General features: G+C 39.7%; 2 protein-coding genes across 2 annotated transcripts in view; one reads left to right on the top strand and one right to left on the bottom strand.

The window, feature by feature from the left end:
* ZNF782 (zinc finger protein 782) overlaps nucleotides 1-19,576 on the top strand; it is an 81,166-nt gene that overhangs the window by 23,665 nt on the left and 37,925 nt on the right. The window lies entirely within an intron of this gene.
* On the bottom strand, nucleotides 537-1,690 carry LOC131491925 (F-box/WD repeat-containing protein 2-like). The gene is given in 2 exon segments (XM_058695446.1): nucleotides 537-1,378; nucleotides 1,381-1,690. Coding segments are annotated over 2 exon segments (1,029 nt in total). The 5' UTR covers nucleotides 1,577-1,690; the 3' UTR covers nucleotides 537-545.

Raw genomic sequence — 19,576 nt, forward strand, 5'->3', positions numbered from 1 at the left:
TGGTTTTATACTGTCTTTGTCTTAGTATTCACATCAGGATAATGTTGACCTCATAAAACTGGTTTGAAATTGTTCTCTCCTTTCTATTATCTGGAAGAGATTGTGTGAAAATTATGTTTATTTTTCTTTAAATGTTTGGTAGAATTCTTTTTTTTTTATAGTAAAAAGCTTTAATTTAATAGACTGAATGTGTTTTTATAGGCAACCAATTAGCAGATTAATGAGCCATTTAACTTTCTTTACTTAAAACCAATAGTCAAGAAAGATGAACCCAAAATGCATCCTCTTATACTGACCAACATAACTAAGTACAAATGAAGTCAGTGGCATACCCCCACTAGCATGCTGCGCTGTATGTCAATAAAACAAGCCCTCCCCCGCCCCGAGCCCTGGCCCCCCTGGCAAACATGGATAAATGATTGTGCACTGCACAATGATACCATTAGGTGAGAACTTTGGTTCGTATAGCTGGGTGCCACAGAGGTTGCACTGAAAACCTGCAGCCCGGGCACCCAAAGTCAGTCAGCCATGGTAAGCTCGTGGCATCAGCCGTGCTCCTTCCACAACACCAGGTGAATACTGTGGTCAGGCATGCTGTTGGCAAAGACCAAGCCCATGTCATTGTGCCCATCTAGTCCATTGAGCCAGGATGCTTCGCCCGCCAGGAAGCTTGAGCCTCTCTTTGATTTCCTATACTCTGGCAGAGGCCAGCGGCTAATCAGGCTCTCTGTCCTCAAGTCCATGATATACAGGTAGCGGTTGTCAAACAGCAGGGCAAAGGTATCTCCAAAGCCAAGCAAGGCCAAGTTTGCTATCTCAGGAGTCTTGATGACCCTGAGAATATCATAACTGGCAAAGTCCCACTGGTAGAGACCCAGCGCGGGACTACAGACAATGTATTTGCCATCAAAATGAAGTCTTGGCTGCAGGCAGATACTCCTTTCCTCAGAGACAGACAATGTCTTCAAGCATTTGCAGTTAATTTCTCTCCCAATCGGCCAAATCTTGATCTCATATTTGTCCACACTTAAGAGTATGTAGTCTCCAGGGCTGTGCAAAAGAGACTTGACTTTGCACTTCTGCAAAACCACCTGTACAGAGAAGTCCATCTTTGTAGTAAGTGCATACACCCTGGCACTGTGTCCAATTAATGATGAGGTCTCAAAGGTTTCATGGTCCTCCAGTTGCTTCATTCTCAAAATAGCCTTCAAATAAACCTTCTTCCAGTGCAAAGCGTCCTGAGCAGAATCATCTATCTGCCAGCCCAAATTTTTACATGCAGTCTGCCACACCTCTGTACAGGCACTTATCACCTTATTCCACTGTTCAGAGACAAGGCAGCATGTGAGTAAAGTCTGGGGATCGAGCCATTTTAACAAAAACTGAGCTCCAGGTGAAGGAGTTTGAGCAAGTCCCGCTTGAGGAGAGGCTCCAGGTTATTGAAGAGATGCCTGAGCTGGACTGCCCCACTCAGACTAATCAGGTGATCCAGAGTTCCATTTTTTTCTGCAAGTCCGTCAGAGAAAGAAATGTAACAAATGTTATCAAGCCATGTCTCAAAGTCCTTTCTCTCCATAAGGTTATGGAAAAATTTACCTGAGCCAGCGTCTCGGGGCCCGGGACCTCGCGCTGGGCTCACACCGACTAGGCACGCTCCAGCCACCAGAGCCTCGTAGCGGCCAGGTCCGCTCCGCGGCCATGGTGCTTGGACCAGTGGCCGCCTCTCGGGGTCTGCAACCTGTTTGGTAGAATTCTTTAGCAAAAGTATCTGGTCCTGGAGATTTTTTTGTGTGTTTAAATTACAAATTCAGTTTCTTTAATAGTTATTGGACAATTTAATTATCACTTTTAGGTTAATTATATTATTTTTGCTTTCCTAGCAATTAGTCCATTTTATGTGTCAGATTTATGTGCATAGAGTTCACGATATTATTCTTTTATAATTTTGGTGTCAGTGGGTTCTGTTTTTTTATACCCTTGTTTTATATGTCATATTGATCATTTGTCTTATTTTTTCTTGTTCATTGTTTCTAGAAGTTTGTCAGTTTTATTCTTTTCATGCAGCTTTCTCTTACTGGATTTTTTAAAAATTGTTTTCTGGGGGCGCCTGGGTGGCGCAGTCGGTTAAGCGTCCGACTTCAGCCAGGTCACGATCTCGCGGTCCGTGAGTTCGAGCCCCGCGTCAGGCTCTGGGCTGATGGCTCGGAGCCTGGAGCCTGTTTCCGATTCTGTGTCTCCCTCTCTCTCTGCCCCTCCCCCGTTCATGCTCTGTCTCTCTCTGTCCCAAAAATAAATTTAAAAATGTTGAAAAAAAAATTTTTTTTTAAAAAAAATTGTTTTCTGTTTCCAATTTCATTGATTTCTGCTCTTGAGTTTTCCTTCTGCTGAAGTTGGGTTTATTGTGCTCTCATACTTTTTTTTAATGTTTATTTTTGAGAGAGAAAGACAGAGTGCGAGCAGGGGAGGGGCAGAGAGGGAGATGCAGAAACCGAAGCAGACTCCAGGCTCTGAGCTGTCAGTACAGACCCCAATGCAGAGCTCAAACCCATGAACCATGAGATCATGACCTGAGCCAAAGTCAGATGTTTAACCAACTGAGCCACCCAGACGTCCCTATTGATTTGAGACATTTTTTTTCTTTTCTAAAGTAAACATTTAGTGCTATAAATTTCTCAGCACTCCTTTAGCTGTATTATACAAATTGTGTATCAAGTCACTAAAACAAATTCTTCATTTATATTTCCTAATGTATCTCCTCCATGATAGATTACAGTATGTGATCTTGAAGAAATGTATTTAAAACGTAACTATTTACTTAATACTCACTAGTTGGTAGATACCTGTGCAATTCTCAAGCTGTTTAATAGCACAGCCTTTAATTTCCCTAGAGTGGTTTGAACACTTAGCCAAGCATTCAACTAAGTACTAGAAAAGTAATTATGAACAAAATATAGAATGTCTGCTTTCAGGAAGTTCAGCATTCTAGGGGGAAATTAAAATTAAATTTTATAAGCAAATATAGCTCTGCAAAATGATAAGCACCAGGAAGCAAAATTATACAATGCAGTTTTTCTAATTGCAGTACTTGACTTCAGGGAGCTTAATGAAACCTTTCCATTTAAAAAAAAAAAAATGGTGCTATTTGTTGAGGCTGGGTCGGGAGGGGTTCACTAGACTACTTTTTTTTTTTTAATTTTTTTAAATATTTATTTATTTTGTTTGTTTTGTTTTTAACTTTATTTATTTTTTAAAATTTATATCCAAATTAATATATAGTGAAGCAATGATTTTTTTTTCAATATATGAAATTTATTGTCAAATTGGTTTCCATACAACACCCAGTGCTCATCCCAAAAGATGCCCTCTTCAATACCCATCACCTACCCTCCCCTCCCTCCCACCCCCCATCAACCCTCAGTTTGTTCTCAGTTTTTAAGAGTCTCTTATGCTTTGGCTCTCTCCCACTCTAACCTCTTTTTTTTTTTTTTTTCCCTTCCCTTCCCCCATGGGTTTCTGTCAAGTTTCTCAGGATCCACATAAGAGTGAAACCATATGGTATCTGTCTTTCTCTGTATGGCTTGTTTCACTTAGCATCACACTCTCCAGTTCCATCCATTTTGCTACAAAGGGCCATATTTCATTCATTCTCATTGCCACGTAGTACTCCATTGTGTATATAAACCACCATTTCTTTATCCATTCATCAGTTGATGGACATTTAGGCTCTTTCCATAATTTGGCTATTGTGGAGAGTGCTGCTATAAACATTGGGGTACAAGTGTCCCTATGCATCAGTACTCCTGTATCCCTTGGCTAAATTCCTAGCAGTGCTGTTGCTGGGTCATAGGGTAGGTCTATTTTTAATTTTTTGAGGAACCTCCACACTGTTTTCCAGAGTGGCTGCACCAATTTGCATTCCCACCAACAGTGCAAGAGAGCTGTTTCTCCACATCCTCTCCAGCATCTATAGTCTCCTGATTTGTTCACTTTGGCCACTCTGACTGGCGTGAGGTGATATCTGGGTGTGGTTTTGATTTGTATTTCCCTTATGAGGAGTGACGTTGAGCATCTTTTTTCATGTGCCTGTTGGCCATCCGGATGTCTTCTTCAGAGAAGTGTCTATTCATGTTTTCTGCCCATTTCTTCACTGGGTTATTTGTTTTTCAGGTGTGGAGTTTGGTGAGCTCTTTAGAGATTTTGGATACTAGCCCTTTGTCCGATATGTCAGTTGCAAATATCTTTTCCCATTCTGTTGGTTGCCTTTTAGTTTTGTTGGTTGTTTCCTTTGCTGTGCAGAAGCTTTTTATCTTCATGAGATCCCAATGGTTCATTTTTGCTTTTAATTCCCTTGCCTTTGGGGATGTGTCAAGTAAGAGATTGCTATGGCTGAGGTCAGAGAGGTCTTTTCCTGCTTTCACCTCTAAGGTTTTGATGGTTTCCTGTCTCACATTCAGGTCCTTTATCCATTTTGAGTTTATTTTTGTGAACGGTGTGAGAAAGTGGTCTAGTTTCAACCTTCTGCATGTTGCTGTCCAGTTCTCCCAGCACCATTTGTTAAAGAGACTGTCTTTTTTCCATTGGATGTTCTTTCCTGCTTTGTCAAAGATGAGTTGGCCATATGTTTGTGGGTCTAGTTCTGGGGTTTCTATTCTATTCCATTGGTCTATGTGTCTGTTTTTGTGCCAATACCATGCTGTCTTGATGATGACAGCTTTGTAGTAGAGGCTAAAGTCTGGGATTGTGATGCCTCCTGCTTTGGTCTTCTTCTTCAAAATTACTTTGGCTATTCGGGGCCTTTTGTGGTTCCATACAAATTTTAGGATTGCTTGTTCTACCTTCGAGAAGAATGCTGGTGCAATTTTGATTGGGATTGCATTGAATGTATAGATAGCTTTTGGTAGTATTGACATTTTGACAATATTTATTCTTCCAACCCATGAGCAGGGAATGTCTTTCCATTTCTTTATATCTTCTTCAATTACCTTCATAAGCTTTCTATAGTTTTCAGCATACAGATCTTTTACATCTTTGGTTAGATTTTTTCCTAGGTATTTTATGCTTCTTGATGCAATTGTGAATGGGATCAGTTTCTTTATTTGTCTTCCTGTTGCTTCATTGTTATTGTATAAGAATGCAACTGCTGGGGCGCCTGGGTGGCGCAGTCGGTTAAGCGTCCGACTTCAGCCAGGTCACGATCTCGCGGTCCGTGAGTTCGAGCCCCGCGTCAGGCTCTGGGCTGATGGCTCGGAGCCTGGAGCCTGTTTCCGATTCTGTGTCTCCCTCTCTCTCTGCCCCTCCCCCGTTCATGCTCTGTCTCTCTCTGTCCCAAAAATAAAAAAAAAAAAAATGTTGAAAAAGAATGCAACTGCTTTCTGTACTTTGATTTTGTATCCTGCGACTTTGCTGAATTCATGTATCAGTTCTAGCAGACTTTTGGTGGAGTCTATCGGATTTTCCATGTATAGTATCATGTCATCTGCAAAAAGTGAAAGCTTGACTTCATCTTTGCTCATTTTGATGCCTTTGATTTCCTTTTGTTGTCTGATGACTGATGCTAGAACTTCCAACACTATGTTAAACAACAGCGGTGAGAGTGGGCATCCCTGTCATGTTCCTGATCTCAGGGAAAAAGCTCTCAGTTTTTCCCCATTGAGGATGATGTTAGCTGTGGGCTTTTCATAAATGGCTTTTATGATGTTTAAGTATGTTCCTTCTATCCCGACTTTCTCAAGGGTTTTTATTAAGAAACGGTGCTGAATTTTGTCAGAGGCCTTTTCTGCATCGATTGACAGGATCATATGGTTCTTCTCTTTTCTTTTATTAATGTGATGTATCACGTTGATTGATTTGCAAATGTTGAACCAGCCCTGCATCCCAGGAATGAATCCCACTTGATCATGGTGAATAATTCTTTTTATATGCTGTTGAATTCGATTTGCTAGTATCTTATTGAGAATTTTTGCATCCATATTCATCAGGGATATTGGCCTGTAGTTCTGTTTTTTTACTGGGTCTCTGGTTAGGAATCAAAGTAATACTGGCTTCATAGAATGAGTCTGGAAGTTTTCCTTCCCTTTCTATTTCTTGGAATAGCTTGAGAAGGATAGGTATTATCTCTGCTTTAACCTTTTATTTATTTTTGAGACAGAGAGAGACAGAGCATGAACGGGGGAGGGGCAGAGAGAGAGGGAGACACAGAATCGGAAGCAGGCACCAGTCTCTGAGCCATCGGCCCAGAGCCCGACGCGGGGCTCGAACTCACGGACCGTGAGATCATGACCTGAGCCGAAGTCGGATGTTTAACCGACTGAGCCACCCAGGTGCCCCTATCTCTCCTTTAAACGTCTGGTAGAACTCCCCTGGGAAGCCATGTGGTCCTGGACTCTTATTTGTTGGGAGATTTTTGATAATTGATTCAATTTCTTCGCTGGTTATGGGTCTGTTCAAGCTTTCTATTTCCTCCTGATTGAGTTTTGGAAGAGTGTGGGTGTTTAGGAATTTGTCCAGTTTCTTCCAGGTTGTCCAGTTTGTTGGCCTATAATTTTTCATAGTATTCCCTGATAATTGTTTGTACCTCTGAGGGATTGGTTGTAATAATTCCATTTTCATTCATGATTTTATCTATTGGGGTCATCTCCCTTTTCTTTTTGAGAAGCCTGGCTAGAGGTTTATCAATTTTGTTTATTTTTTCAAAAAACCAACTCTTGGTTTCATTGATCTGCTCTACAGGTTTTTTAGATTGTATATTGTTTATTTCTGCTCTGATCTTTATTATTTCTCTTCTTCTGCTGGGTTTGGGGTGTCTTTGCTGCTCTGCTTCTATTTCCTTTAGGTGTGCTGTTAGATTTTGTATTTGGGATTTTTCTTGTTTCTTGAGATAGGCGTGGATTGCAATGTATTTTCCTCTCAGGACTGCCTTTGCTGCATCCCAAAGCGTTTGGATTGTTGTATTTTCATTTTCGTTTGTTTCCATATATTTTTAAATTTCTTCTCTAATTGCCTGGTTGACCCATTCATTGTTTAGTAGGGTGTTCTTTAACCTGCATGCTTTTGGAGGTTTTCCAGACTTTTTCCTGTGGTTGATTTCAAGCTTCATAGCATTGTGGTCTGAAAGTATGCATGGTATAATTTCAATTCTTGTATACTTATGAAGGGCTGTTTTGTGACCCAGTATGTGATCTGTGTTGGAGAATGTTCCATGTGCACTCGAGAATAAAGTATATTCTGTTGCTTTGGGATGCAGAGTTCTAAATATATCTGTCAAGTCCATCTGATCCAGTGTATCATTCAGGGCTCTTGTTTCTTTATTGACTGTGTGTCTAGATGATCTATCCATTTCTGTAAGTGGAGTGTTAAAGTCCCCTGCAATTACCACATTCTTATCAAAGGTTGCTTATGTTTGTGAGTAATTGTTTTATATATTTGGGGGCTCCCGTATTCAGCAATAGACATTTATAATTGTTAGCTCTTCCTGATAGATAGACCCTTAATTATTATATGATGACCTTCTTCATCTCTTGTTACAGTCTTTAATTTAAAGTTTAGTTTGTCTGATATAAGTATGGCTACTCCAGCTTTCTTTTGGCTTCCAGTAGCATGATTAATAGTTCTCCATCCCCTCACTCTCAATCTGAAGGTGTCCTCAGATCTAAAATGAGTCTCTTGTAGACAGCAAATAGATGGGTCTTGTTTTTTTATCATTCTGATACCCTATGTCTTTTGGTTGAAGCATTTAGTCCATTTACATTCAGTGTTATTATAGAAAGATATGGGTTTAGAGTCATTGTGATGTCCGTAGGTTTCATGCTTGTAGCGATGTCTCTGGTACTTTGTCTCACAGGATCCCCCTTAGGATCTCTTGTAGGGTGGTTTGGTGGTGACAGATTCCTTCAGTTTTTGTTTGTTTGGGAAGACCTTTATCTCTCCTTCTATTCTAAATGACAGACTTGCTGGATAGAGGATTCTCGGCTGCATATTTTTTTTTTCTGTTCATCACATTGAAGATCTCCTGCCAATCCTTTCTGGCCTGCCAAGTTTCAGAAGAGAGATCAGTCACGAGTCTTATAGGTCTCCCTTTATATGTTAAAGCACGTTTGTCCCTTGCTGCTTTCACAATTTTCTCTTTATCGTATATTGCCAGTTTCACTATGATATGTCGTGCAGAAGATCGATTCAAGTTACGTCTGAAGGGAGTTCTCTGTGCCTCTTGGATTTCAATGCCTTTTTCCTTCCCCAGATCAGGGAAGTTCTCAGCTATTATTTCTCAGCTCAGCTACACCTTCAGCACCTTTCCCTCTCTCTTCCTCCTCTGAATACCAATAATGCGTATATTATTTCTTTTTAGTGCATCACTTAGTTCTCTAATTTTCCCCTCATACTCCTGGATATTTTTAGCTCTCTTTTTCTCAGCTTCCTCTTTTTCCATAATATTATGTTCTAGTTCACCTATTCTCTCCTCCGCCTCTTCAATCCAAGCTGTGGTCGTTTCCATTTTATTGCATCTCGTTTATAGCGTTTTTCAACTCCTCCTGACTATTCCTTAGTCCCTTGATCTCTGTAGCAATAGATTCTCTGCTGTCCTCTATACTGTTTTCAAGCCCAGCGATTAATTTTAAGACTATTATTCTAAATTCACTTTCTGTTATATTATTTAAATCCTTTTTGATCAGTTCATTAGCTGTTGTTATTTCCTGGAGATTCTTTTGAGGGGAATTCTTCCGTTTGGTCATTTTTGATAGTCCCTGGAGTGGTGCGGAACTGTAGGGCACTTCCCCTGTGCTGTGGTGTATAACTGGAGTTGGTAGGCAGGGCCGAGTCAGACCTGATGTCTGCCCCCAGCCCACCGCTGCGGCCACAGTCAGACTGGTGTGAGCCTTCTCTTCCCCTCTCCTAGGGGCGGGATTCACTGTGGGGTGGCGTGGCCCATCTGGGGTACTTGCACACTGCCAGGCTTGTGGTGCTGGGGATCTGGCGTATTAGCTGGGGTGGGTAGGCAGGGTGCACGGGGGCGGGAGGGGCAGGCTTAGCTCGCTTCTCCTTTGGTGATCCACTTCAGGAGGGGCCCTGTGGCAGCGGGAGGGAGTCAGTCCCGCTGACGGAGGGGTGGCTCCGCAGAAGCACAGCCGTGGGTGTTTGCACGGTGCAAGCAAGTTCCCTGGCAGGAACTGGTTCCCTTTGGGATTTTGGCTGGGGATGGGCGAGGGAGATGGCGCTGGCGAGCTCCTTTGTTCCCCGCCAAACTGAGCTCTGTCCTCCTGGGGCTCAGCAACTCTCCCTCCCGTTGTCCTCCAGCCTTTCCGCTCTCTGAGCATAGCTGTTAACTTATGACCTCCCAGATGCTAAGTCCCGCTTGCTGTCGGAACACACTCTGTCTGGCCCCTCCACTTTTGCAAGCCAGACTCGGGGGCTCTGCTTGGCCAGCGGGCTGCCTCTCTGCCCCAGCTCCCTCCCTCCAGTCCGTGTAGCGCGCACCGCCTCTCCACCCTTCCTACCCTCTTCCATGGGCCTCTCATCTGCTCTTGGCTCCAGAGACTCCGTCCTGCTAGTCTTCTGGCGGTTTTCTGGGTTATTTAGGCAGGTGTAGGTGGAATCTAAGTGATCAGCAGGACGCGCGGTGAGCCCAGCGTCCTCCTACGCCGCCATCTTCCCTAGAAAGCAAAATTTTAGTAGATTCCTTAATGCCCTTACCCTTTTAGACCATCCCTCCTCCCACAACCCCTCCAGCAACCCTCCGTTTGTTCTCCATATTTATGAGTCTCTTGTTTTGTCCCCCTCCCTGTTTTTATATTATTTTTGTTTCCCTTCCCTTATCTTCATCTGTTTTGTCTCTTAAAGTCCTCATATGAGTGAAGTCATATGATTTTGGTCTTTCTCTGACTAATTTCTCTTAGCATAATACCCTCTAGTTCCATCCACATAGTTGCCAATGGCAAGATTTTATTCTTTTTGACTGCCGAGTAATACTCCATTGTATACCACATTTTCTTTATCCATTCATCCACCGATGGACATTTGGGCTCTTTCCATACTTTGGCTACTGTTGATAGTGCTGCTATAAACATCGGGGTGCATGTGTCCCTTCAAAACAGCACAAAACAGCACACCTGTATCCCTTGGATAAATGCCTAGTAGTGCAACCCAGTACAGCTGGGTTGTAGGGTAGTTCTATTTTTAGTTTTTTGAGAAACCTGCATACTGTTTTCCAGAGTGGCTGCACCAGCTTGCATTGCCACCAACAATGCAAAAGAGATCCTCTTTCTCCACATCCTCACCAACATCTGTTGTTGCCTGAGTTGTTAATGTTAGCCATTCTGACAGGTGTGAAGTGGTATCTCATTGTGGTTTTGATTTCTATTTCACTAATGATGAGTGATGTTGAGCATTTTTTCATGTGTCAGTTGGCCATCTGGATGTCTTCTTTGGAGAAGTGTCTATTCATGTCTTTCTGCCATTTCTTCACAGGATTATTTGATTTTTGGGTGTTTAGTTTGCTAAGTGCTTTGTAGATTTTGGATACTAACCCTTAATCTGATATGTCATTTGCAAATACCTTCTCCCATTCTGTCGGTTGCCTCTTAGTTTTGCTGATTGTTTCCTTTGCTGTGCAGAAGCTTTTTATTTTGATGAGGTCCCAGTAGTTCATTTTTGCTTTTGTTTCCCTTGCCTCCGGAGATGTGTTGAGTAAGAAATTGCTGCAGGCAAGATCAGAGAGGTTTTTGCCTGCTAGCTCCTCGAGGATTTTGATGGCTTCCTGTCTTACATTGAGGTCTTTCATCCACTTTGAGTTTATTTTTGTGTATGGTGTAAGAAAGTGGTCCAGGTTCACTCTTTTGCATGTCACTGTCCAGTTTTCCCAGCACCTCTTGCTGAAGAGACTGTCTTTATTCCATTGGATATTCTTTCCTGCTTTGTCAAAGATTAGTTGCCCATACATTTGTGGTTCCATTTCTGGATTCTCTACTCTATTCCATTGATCTGAGTGTCTGTTCTTCTGCCAGTACCATGCTGTCTTGTTGATTACAGCTTTGTAGTATAGCTTGAAGTCTGGGATTGTGATGCCTCCTGCTTTGGTTTTCTTTTTCAAGATTGCTTTGGCTATTCGGGGTCTTTTCTGGTTCCATACAAATTTTAGGATTATTTGTTCTAGCTCTGTAAAGAATGCTGGTGTTACTTTCATAGGGATCGCGTTGAATATATAGATTGCTTTGGGTAGCATCGACATTTTCACAATATTTGTTCTTCCTATCCAGGAGCATGAAATCTTTTTCCATTTCTTTGTGTCTTCCTAAATTTCTTTCATCAGCTTTCTGTAGTTTTCAGCATACAGATTTTTCACCTGTTTGGTTAGATTTATTCCTAGGTATTTTATGGTTTTTGGTACAACTGTAAATGTGATCGATTCCTTGACTTCTCTTTCTGTCGCTTCATTGTTGGTGTATAGGAATGCAACCGATTCCTGTGAATTGATTTTATATCCTGCAACTTTGCTGAATTCATGAATCAGTTCTAGCAGTTTTTTGGTGGAAGCTTTTGGGTTTTCCTTATACAGTATCATGTCACCTGTGAAGAAGGAAAGTTTGACCTCCTCCTAGCCAATTTGGATGCCTTTTATTTCTTTGTGTTGTCTGATTACAGAGGCTAAGACTTCCAATACTGTGTTGAATAACAGTGGTGAGAGTGGACATCCCTGTCTTATTCCTGTCCTTAGGGGGAAAACTCTCAGTTTTTCCCCATTGAGGATGATATTAGCGTTGGGTTGCTCGTATATGGCTTTTATGATCTCGAGGTATGATCCTTCTATCCCTACTCTCTTGAGGGTTTTTATCAAGAAAGGATGCTGTATTTTGTCAAATGCTTTCTCATCATCTATTGAGAGGATCATATGGTTCTTGTCCTTTCTTTTATTGATGTGATGAATCACGTTAATTGTTTTGTGAATATTGAACCAGCCCTGCATCCCAGGTATAAATCCCACTTGGTCGTGGTGAATAATGTTTTCAATGTATTGTTGGATCCGGTTGGCTAATATCTTGTTGAGGATTTTTGCATCCATGTTTATCAGGGAAATTGGTCTATAGTTCTCCTTTTTAGTGGGGTCTCTGTCTGGTTTTGGAATCAGGGTAATGCTGGCTTCAGAGAAACAGTTTCGAAGTTTTCCTTACATTTCTATTTTTTGGAACAGTTTCAAGAGAATAGGTGTTAACTCTTCTTAAATGTTTGGTAGAATTCCCCTGGAAAGCCATCTGGCCCTGGACTCTTGTTTTTTGGCAGACTTTTGATTACTAATTCAATTTCCTTACTGGTTATGGGTCTGTTCAAATTTTCTGTTTCTTCCTGTTTCAGTTTTGGTAGTGCATATGTTTCTAGGAATTTGTCCATTTCTTCCACATTGCCCATTTTGTTGGCATATAATTGCTCATAATATTCTCGTATTATTGTTTTTATTTCTGTTGTGTTGGTTGTGATTTCTCCTCTTTCATTCTTGATTTTACTTACTTGGGTCCTTTCCTTTTTCTTCTTGATCAAACTGGCTAGTGGTTTATCAGTTTTGTTAATTCTTTCAAAGAACCAGCTTCTGGTTTCATTGATCTACTGGGGTTTTTTTGTTTGTTTTTTTGTTGGGGTTTTGGGTTTTTTTGGTTTCTTTTTGGTTTCAATAACATTGATTTCTGCTCTAATCTTTATTATTTCCTGTCTTCTGCTGGTTTGGGGTTTTATTTGCTGTTCTTTTTCCAGCTCCTTAAGGCATAAGGTTAGGTTGTGTATATGAGATCTTTCTTCCTTTTTTAGGAAGGCCTGGATTGCTGTACACTTTCCTCTTATGGCCGCCTTTGCTGTGTCCAAGAGGTTTTGGGTTGTGGTGTTATCATTTTCATTGACTTCCATATACTTTTTAATTTCTCCTTTAACTGCTTGGTTAGCCCATTCATTCTTTAGTAGGATGTTCTTCAGTCTCCAAGTGTTTGTTACCTTTCCAAATTTTTTCTTGTGGTTGATTTCGAGTTTCATAGCATTGTGGTCTGAAAATATGCACGGTATGATCTTGACCTTTTTGTACTTACTTAGGGCTGATTTGTGCCCCAGTATATGGTCTATTCTGGAAAACGTTCCATGTGCACTGGAGAAGAATGTATGTTCTGCTGCTTTAGGATGAAATGTTCTGAATATATCCATTAAGTCCATCTGGTCCAGTGTGTCATCCATTGTTTCCTTGTTGATTTTTTGATTAAATGATCTGTCCATTGCTGAGTGGGGTGTTGAAGTCTCCTACTATTATGGTATTACTATTGATGAATTTCTTGATGTTTGTGATTAATTGATTTATATATTTGGGTGCTGCCACATTTGGCGCATAAATGTTTACAATTGTTAGGTATTCTTGGTCTATAGACCCCTTGATTATGATATAATGCCCTTCTGCATCTCTTAATACAGTCTTTATTTTAAAGATTAGATTGTCTGATATAAGTATGGCTGCTCCAGCTTTCTTTTGTTGACCGTTAGCGTGATAGATGATTCTCCATCCCCTTATTTTCAATCTGTAGGTGTCTTTAGGTCTAAAATGAGTCTCTTGTAAACAGCATATAGATGGATCTTGTTTTCTTATCCATTCTGTTACCCTATGTCTTTTGATTGTAGCATTGAGTCCATTCACGTTTAGAGTGAGTACTGAAAGATGTGAATTTATTGTCATTATGATGCTTATAGAGTTGGAGTTTTTGGTGGTGTTCTCTGTTCCTTTCTAATCTTTTGTTACTTTTGGTATTTATTTATTTATTTATTTATTTATTTATTTATTTATTTATTTTTTCCTCTTTTGTCTCCTCAGAGAGTCCCCCTTAATATTTCTTGCAGGGCCGGTTTAGTGATCACAAACTTCTTTAATTTTTGTTTGTCTGGGAAACTTTTTATCTCTCCTTCTATTTTGAATGACAGCCTTGCTGGATAAAGAATTCTTGGCTGCATATTTTTCTGATTCAGTACACTGAATATATCCTGCCACTCCTTTCTGGGCTGCCAGGTTTCTGTGGATAGGTCTGCTGCAAACCTGATCTGTCTTCCCTTGTAGGTTAGAGACTTTTTTCCCCTTGCTGCTTTCATGATTCTCTCCTTGCCTGAGTATTTTGTGAATTGGACTATGATACGCCTTGTTGATGGTCGGTTTTTTTCTGCTTCATTATTCTCTATAAGTTTGTCCTCTATATCACTGATTCTCTGTTCTCTCTCATCTATCCTTGCTGCCACTGCATCCATCTGTGATTACAGCTCAGTTATAGCATTTTTAATTTCATTCTGGCTATTTTTTACTTCTTTTATCTCTGCAGAAAGGGATTCTAATCTATTTTTGACTCCAGCTAGTATTCTTATCGTGATTCTAAATTCTGGTTCAGACATCTTGCTGATGTCAGTTAAATCCCTGGCTGTCCTTTCTTTGTGCTCTTTTGTGGTGAATACCTTCGTTTTGTCATTTTGAAGGGAGAAAAGGAATTAATGAGGTAGAAAAATTGAAATTTAAAAAATTAAAACTAAAAAAATATTAAAATTAAAAACACACACACACAAAAATCAAATAGATGATGCTAGATCCTAGTTGTGTTTTGGCCTGGGTGTAGAAAGTGATTTGACAGATTAGGGAAACAAAAAAGGGGGGGGGGCGGGGTGGAGAGAAATGAAAAAAAGAAAAAAAAGTAAATCGTTTGATAATTTGAAAAAATGAATACACTAGACTCAAATACACAAAAGTAGAAAAAAATTATAGAAAATTATTTTTAATAAAAATTAAAAAGAAATATGAACTTTTTTGTTTTCTGTATTTAAGAAAAAAGAAAAGAAATGAAAAAGAAAAAAGATTTAAAAAAAAGGAAAAAAATTGTGTGAAAATTTGAAAAAGTGAATACACTGTAGCAGACTGAAATAAAATGATGGGAGTAAGATAGGATTTGAAAAAAATTACACAAAAGCAAAAAATATAGTAATAAAAATTAAATAAAAATATTTTTAAAAGAAATTGAAAGTAAAAATGAAGTGTTTCCCTTTCTGCATTCAAGAAAAAGAAAAGAAATGGAAAAGAGAAAAAAAAAAAAGAAAAAAAGAAATTGTTTGAAAATTTGAAAAGGTGAGTACTGAAGTAGACTAAAATAAAATGATGGAAGTAAAGTAGAATTTGAAAAAATTTACACAAAAGTAAAAAATATAGTGATAAAAATTAAAGAGATGTTTTTAATAAAAATTGAAAATAAAAATGAGTTTTTTCTTTCTGTATTCAAGAAAAAGAAAAGAATTGTAAAAGAGAAAAAAGAAAGGAAAAAAAAATTGAATAGATGAACCTAACAGATTAAAGTAGGACTGAAATTGCTTCATTTTCCCCTAGAGTTCAGTCCATGTAGCTCTTTATAGCCCATAAATTAAGCTGGCAGTGAGGTTTGTGTTTTTGAACAGCGAAGTTGGCCCAGTTGGGCAGGGTTCAGTGTAACAGCTCCGCTCTCCCCTAGATGGCGCTGCTAGCCTACTGGGGTGGATTGTTGCGGTGCTTGTTGGTGCGCATGCGCGGGAGCGGTGAAAAATGGCACCAGCCAGCCACCCAGTCTGTTCTTCCAGATCAGCACACTGGTCCCTTCCTCTTCAGCTCTTGTCCACTCCCCGCTTTTCCACTCTCCGTGACCAGGCCCCAGGCAGTACCTCTCTCCCAAGTTTTGTCTCAGATGCGGCTGTTTTCCCCGGCCTCTTACTTTGAAGGACTGTGGCTTTGACTCTCTCCGCCTCTCTGCCAAGCAATGGCTGAATGAGCAATAGCCGAATGTCAGCTGCACCCAGAAATGTCCGCTGGACCCTGCTGTTGCCGGTGCCCTGAGACTGTGGCCAGGTGCCAGACGGCCCCCCAAAAATCGTGAGACAGTGTAGCCTCAAGGTTTCAGGGACCATGGAAAATTGCAACACACATCTGGCACCAGGCTTCACCCTCAACAACCTTGCTCCAGCACCAGCGAATGTGGCTGCTTTCCAGGGTCTGCTGGGACCAGGTGGCTTCAACAGTCTCTACCAAATGTTCTTCCAGCAGTGGAACCGCTTTTCCCTGTGTGGCCCAAGAACCACCTGGACCCCACTCTGTTCCTGGCGATTCACCTTTCCCACCAGAGCACCGCCAGGTATCGAGATGCGGAGTTGGTCGCCAGGTATCGAGCCTTTGCGCTCCCCTTGTTTACAGTCTTAATGGAATTTAAACCCTCTCCTTTCTCCCTTTTTAGTTTAGTCCCTGCGGCTGTTTCCAATTTTCCACTTTCTCTCCAGCTGCTTTTGGGGAGGGATGCTTTTCCCACATGCTCCCCCCCTCCCCAGTCTCCATCCTCTCTGCCCGCAAAAGGGGTTCCCTACCTTTTGAGGCTTCTTGCTCCCCAAGTTCAGCTCTTCATGTCATGTACCTGCTGAAATCTGTGGTTCAGGTTGTGCAGATTGTCGTGTTAATCTTCCAAGCGGTTTTCTAGGTGCATAGGATGGTTTAGTGTTGGTCTGGCTGTATTTCTTGGAGGCGAGACACACAAAAAGCTTCCATGCTGTTCCTCCATCTTGCTAATGTTTATTTATTTTTAAGAGAGAGAGAGAGACAGAGCTACAGAGGCAGAGGGGCAGAGAGAAAAGGAGACACAGATCAAAGCAGACTCCAGGTTCTGAGCTGTCAGCACAGATCCCAACGCGGGGCTCAAACTCATGAACCGTAAGATCATGACCCGAGCTAAAGTCAGACGTTTAACCAACTGAGCCACCCAGGTGCCCCGCTACTTACTATTTTTATGGACATTTTCAAACTCAAAGAAAAAGGAAGGTTGAGATAAAATGATACTTGAGCAAATCTTTAAGGAAAGTATAGGAATAACTAAAATAAGGAAATATGAACATTCCAAACAGATAAGAACAAGTACCAAGCTCCTTGTCAGAAAAGAAGACAGTGAGCACAGGGTCCTAAAAACAAATTAACAAGACTGGAATAAAGAAAGCAAGAGGTCATATGGCACAAGATGTGAAAGAGACGATAATATATTTTCTTGAATCCATATTTGGAAGTTTTTAAGCGATCAGTAGCCAGTGAATGTTTAAGTAAGATAGTAATATTGCTACAACTATCTTTAAGATATACAAATCAGATGCATTAACTTTTATCAACATTTCAGCTCTAGGAATTTATCTTAAAGCTATGCCTGCATAGGTATAAAAGTAATATGTATAAAGTAAAAGTAATATGTATAAAGTAATAGGTTATTCATTACAGCATTGCTGGTAATAACAGTAAAATATAAACAACCCAAGTGTTCATCATTGACTAGTTAATAAACTTGGGTTGTGTCTACCCACAAGTGAAGATTATGCATTCATAATATGAACAAGAATTTACACATAGGTAAGAAGAAATATTCCCATATAAAATCAAAAAGCATGAAGCAGAGTAGTGGGTATAAAAAGCTCTCTTTTGAGTAAGAAAGAAAGAGACAGGGATTATGTAATTGCTTATATTTGCAAAAACAAAGCACTGGAAGAAAAATCAGAAAGTAATAAAAGTAGGACAGGAGGGGAATGAATGGAGGAGACAAGAATGGAAATGAGACTTGGAATATACCTTTTAATAGTTTATTTTACATATTTTAAAACTACACTAAATTTAAAATCAATTCTTAAGTGTGAAAATTTCAGAGACTGATGGTTCCAAGTAAGATTAATTAGATATACTTCACTCTGTCCCACACTTTAAGTCCATCTAAAACCCTAAACACTAATTATAAAGCAAACTTAGGAAGACTTTGGACAGTGGAATGAACAAAGGAAAGAGATTTGCTAGTGATCTCAGAATCCAAGAAAGAACACCTAATTTCTTCTTTTTTATTTTTGCCTAACACATCTAAATTCAGTACTGGATAAGACCAACAACTCAGACAACCTGATCTGTGCAAGCCAATGTGCATAGACAAAAAAAATTCCCAGTAAAGACTGCTTTCTCTAGACAAGTAAAAGGAAAGATGGCTTAGAAAGAAAATTTTAGATAATTGCTTTACTTCAGCTGTACACCATGGGGAAAAGTTATGTGCCTCTATCAGTAAAGACTGACTTCTACCACTATTCTGCAGTAACAAAGTACCCCTCCAACTTTCCAGGGGGATGATGTCAGAGGAGGACAAGTAGAGAGCCAGGACTTTCACCACTTGTCAATGGGTCAGCAAACACTGGCCTACCTCGTGTCAACAGAGGCTAAGTGGAGAACCTGGACTCCAAACCTCTAGCAGTAAGAAACAGTATCCCTCTCTCTCCAGGTGCCACGCTGTTAGAGGAAATATACTAAAACTAAAGGTGAAAAAGATCCAGAATCTTATAATGCCTAGAATTCCAGAATACATTTAAAATAATAATAATAGTAATAATAATAAAAATAACACTCTGTGAGGTGATTATAGTATATGAATAAGTTAATGACAACATTAGTATAAGGGATGGCAAGGGCCGTAGGAATACTCTCTTGTAAATTGCCTGCACTATATGTGAAGTGGTATGGTTATGGTGTTGTTTTAAGATAGACAAAGATTACTTAAAAAGGTGTCATATAAATAGTAGGAAATCACTAAAAAGATTTTAAAACAAGTATAAATGATATACCAAGAGAAGGAATAAAATGGATTCATACAAAATGTTCCTTGAAAGAGAAGGCAAAACAAAACAAAACAAAACAAAACAAAAACCCCACAAGGAATTGGTGGGGAAATATCAAAGAATGAACACAATGAATAGAAAAGTTACAAAAATTTAATCCAACTGTATCAGTAAGTCACCACAAATATGAATGGTCTAAAGACATCAAGTAAAAGGGATTGTGAGATAGGATTAAAAAAAAAAAGGTAAGAGGGAACTCTATGCTGACTATAAGAAATATACTTTAAATACAAAGATCAGAAAGGTTAAAAGCTAAGACATATAGAAAAATATACCATGCTAACACCAATCAAAAGTAAATTAAATTACATTAACTTCAGAGAAAGTACACTTCAAAACATGGAAGATTTCCAAACATTACCAGTACATTACACACTGATATAAGCAATCTACTCTCTAAGAAGACATAATAGTTCTAAATATTCATGCACCTAGAAACAGAGCTTCAAAGTATATGAGGTAAAAAACTGATAAAACCTAAAAGAGAAATAGACAAACTTGCTCTTTGTCTCTATTCCATTAGTATTGATAGATCAGGAAGGCAGATAATTGCTAAAGATGTAGGATGGCCTGAACATCACTAGCAACCAACTTGAATCTATTGACATATATGAAGGCTATCCAACAACAGAAGAGTACACATTCTCCTGAAGTGAACATGAAGCATTCACCAAAATAGAGCACATTTTAGGCCAAAAAACATATTTTAATGAATTTAAATGTGTAGAAATTGAAAAATATATTCTCACATTCTATCAGAAGTAGATAAGAAATCAAGTACAGAAAGATAACTGGAGTATTCATAAATATTTAGAAATTAACCAACACACTTCTAAATAATGCATCAGTCAAATAAGTCATGAGAAATTCTGAAAATATTTTTAAG

This window comes from Neofelis nebulosa, chromosome 12 (genome assembly GCF_028018385.1).
Source record: "Neofelis nebulosa isolate mNeoNeb1 chromosome 12, mNeoNeb1.pri, whole genome shotgun sequence".
Taxonomy (NCBI): domain Eukaryota; kingdom Metazoa; phylum Chordata; class Mammalia; order Carnivora; family Felidae; genus Neofelis; species Neofelis nebulosa.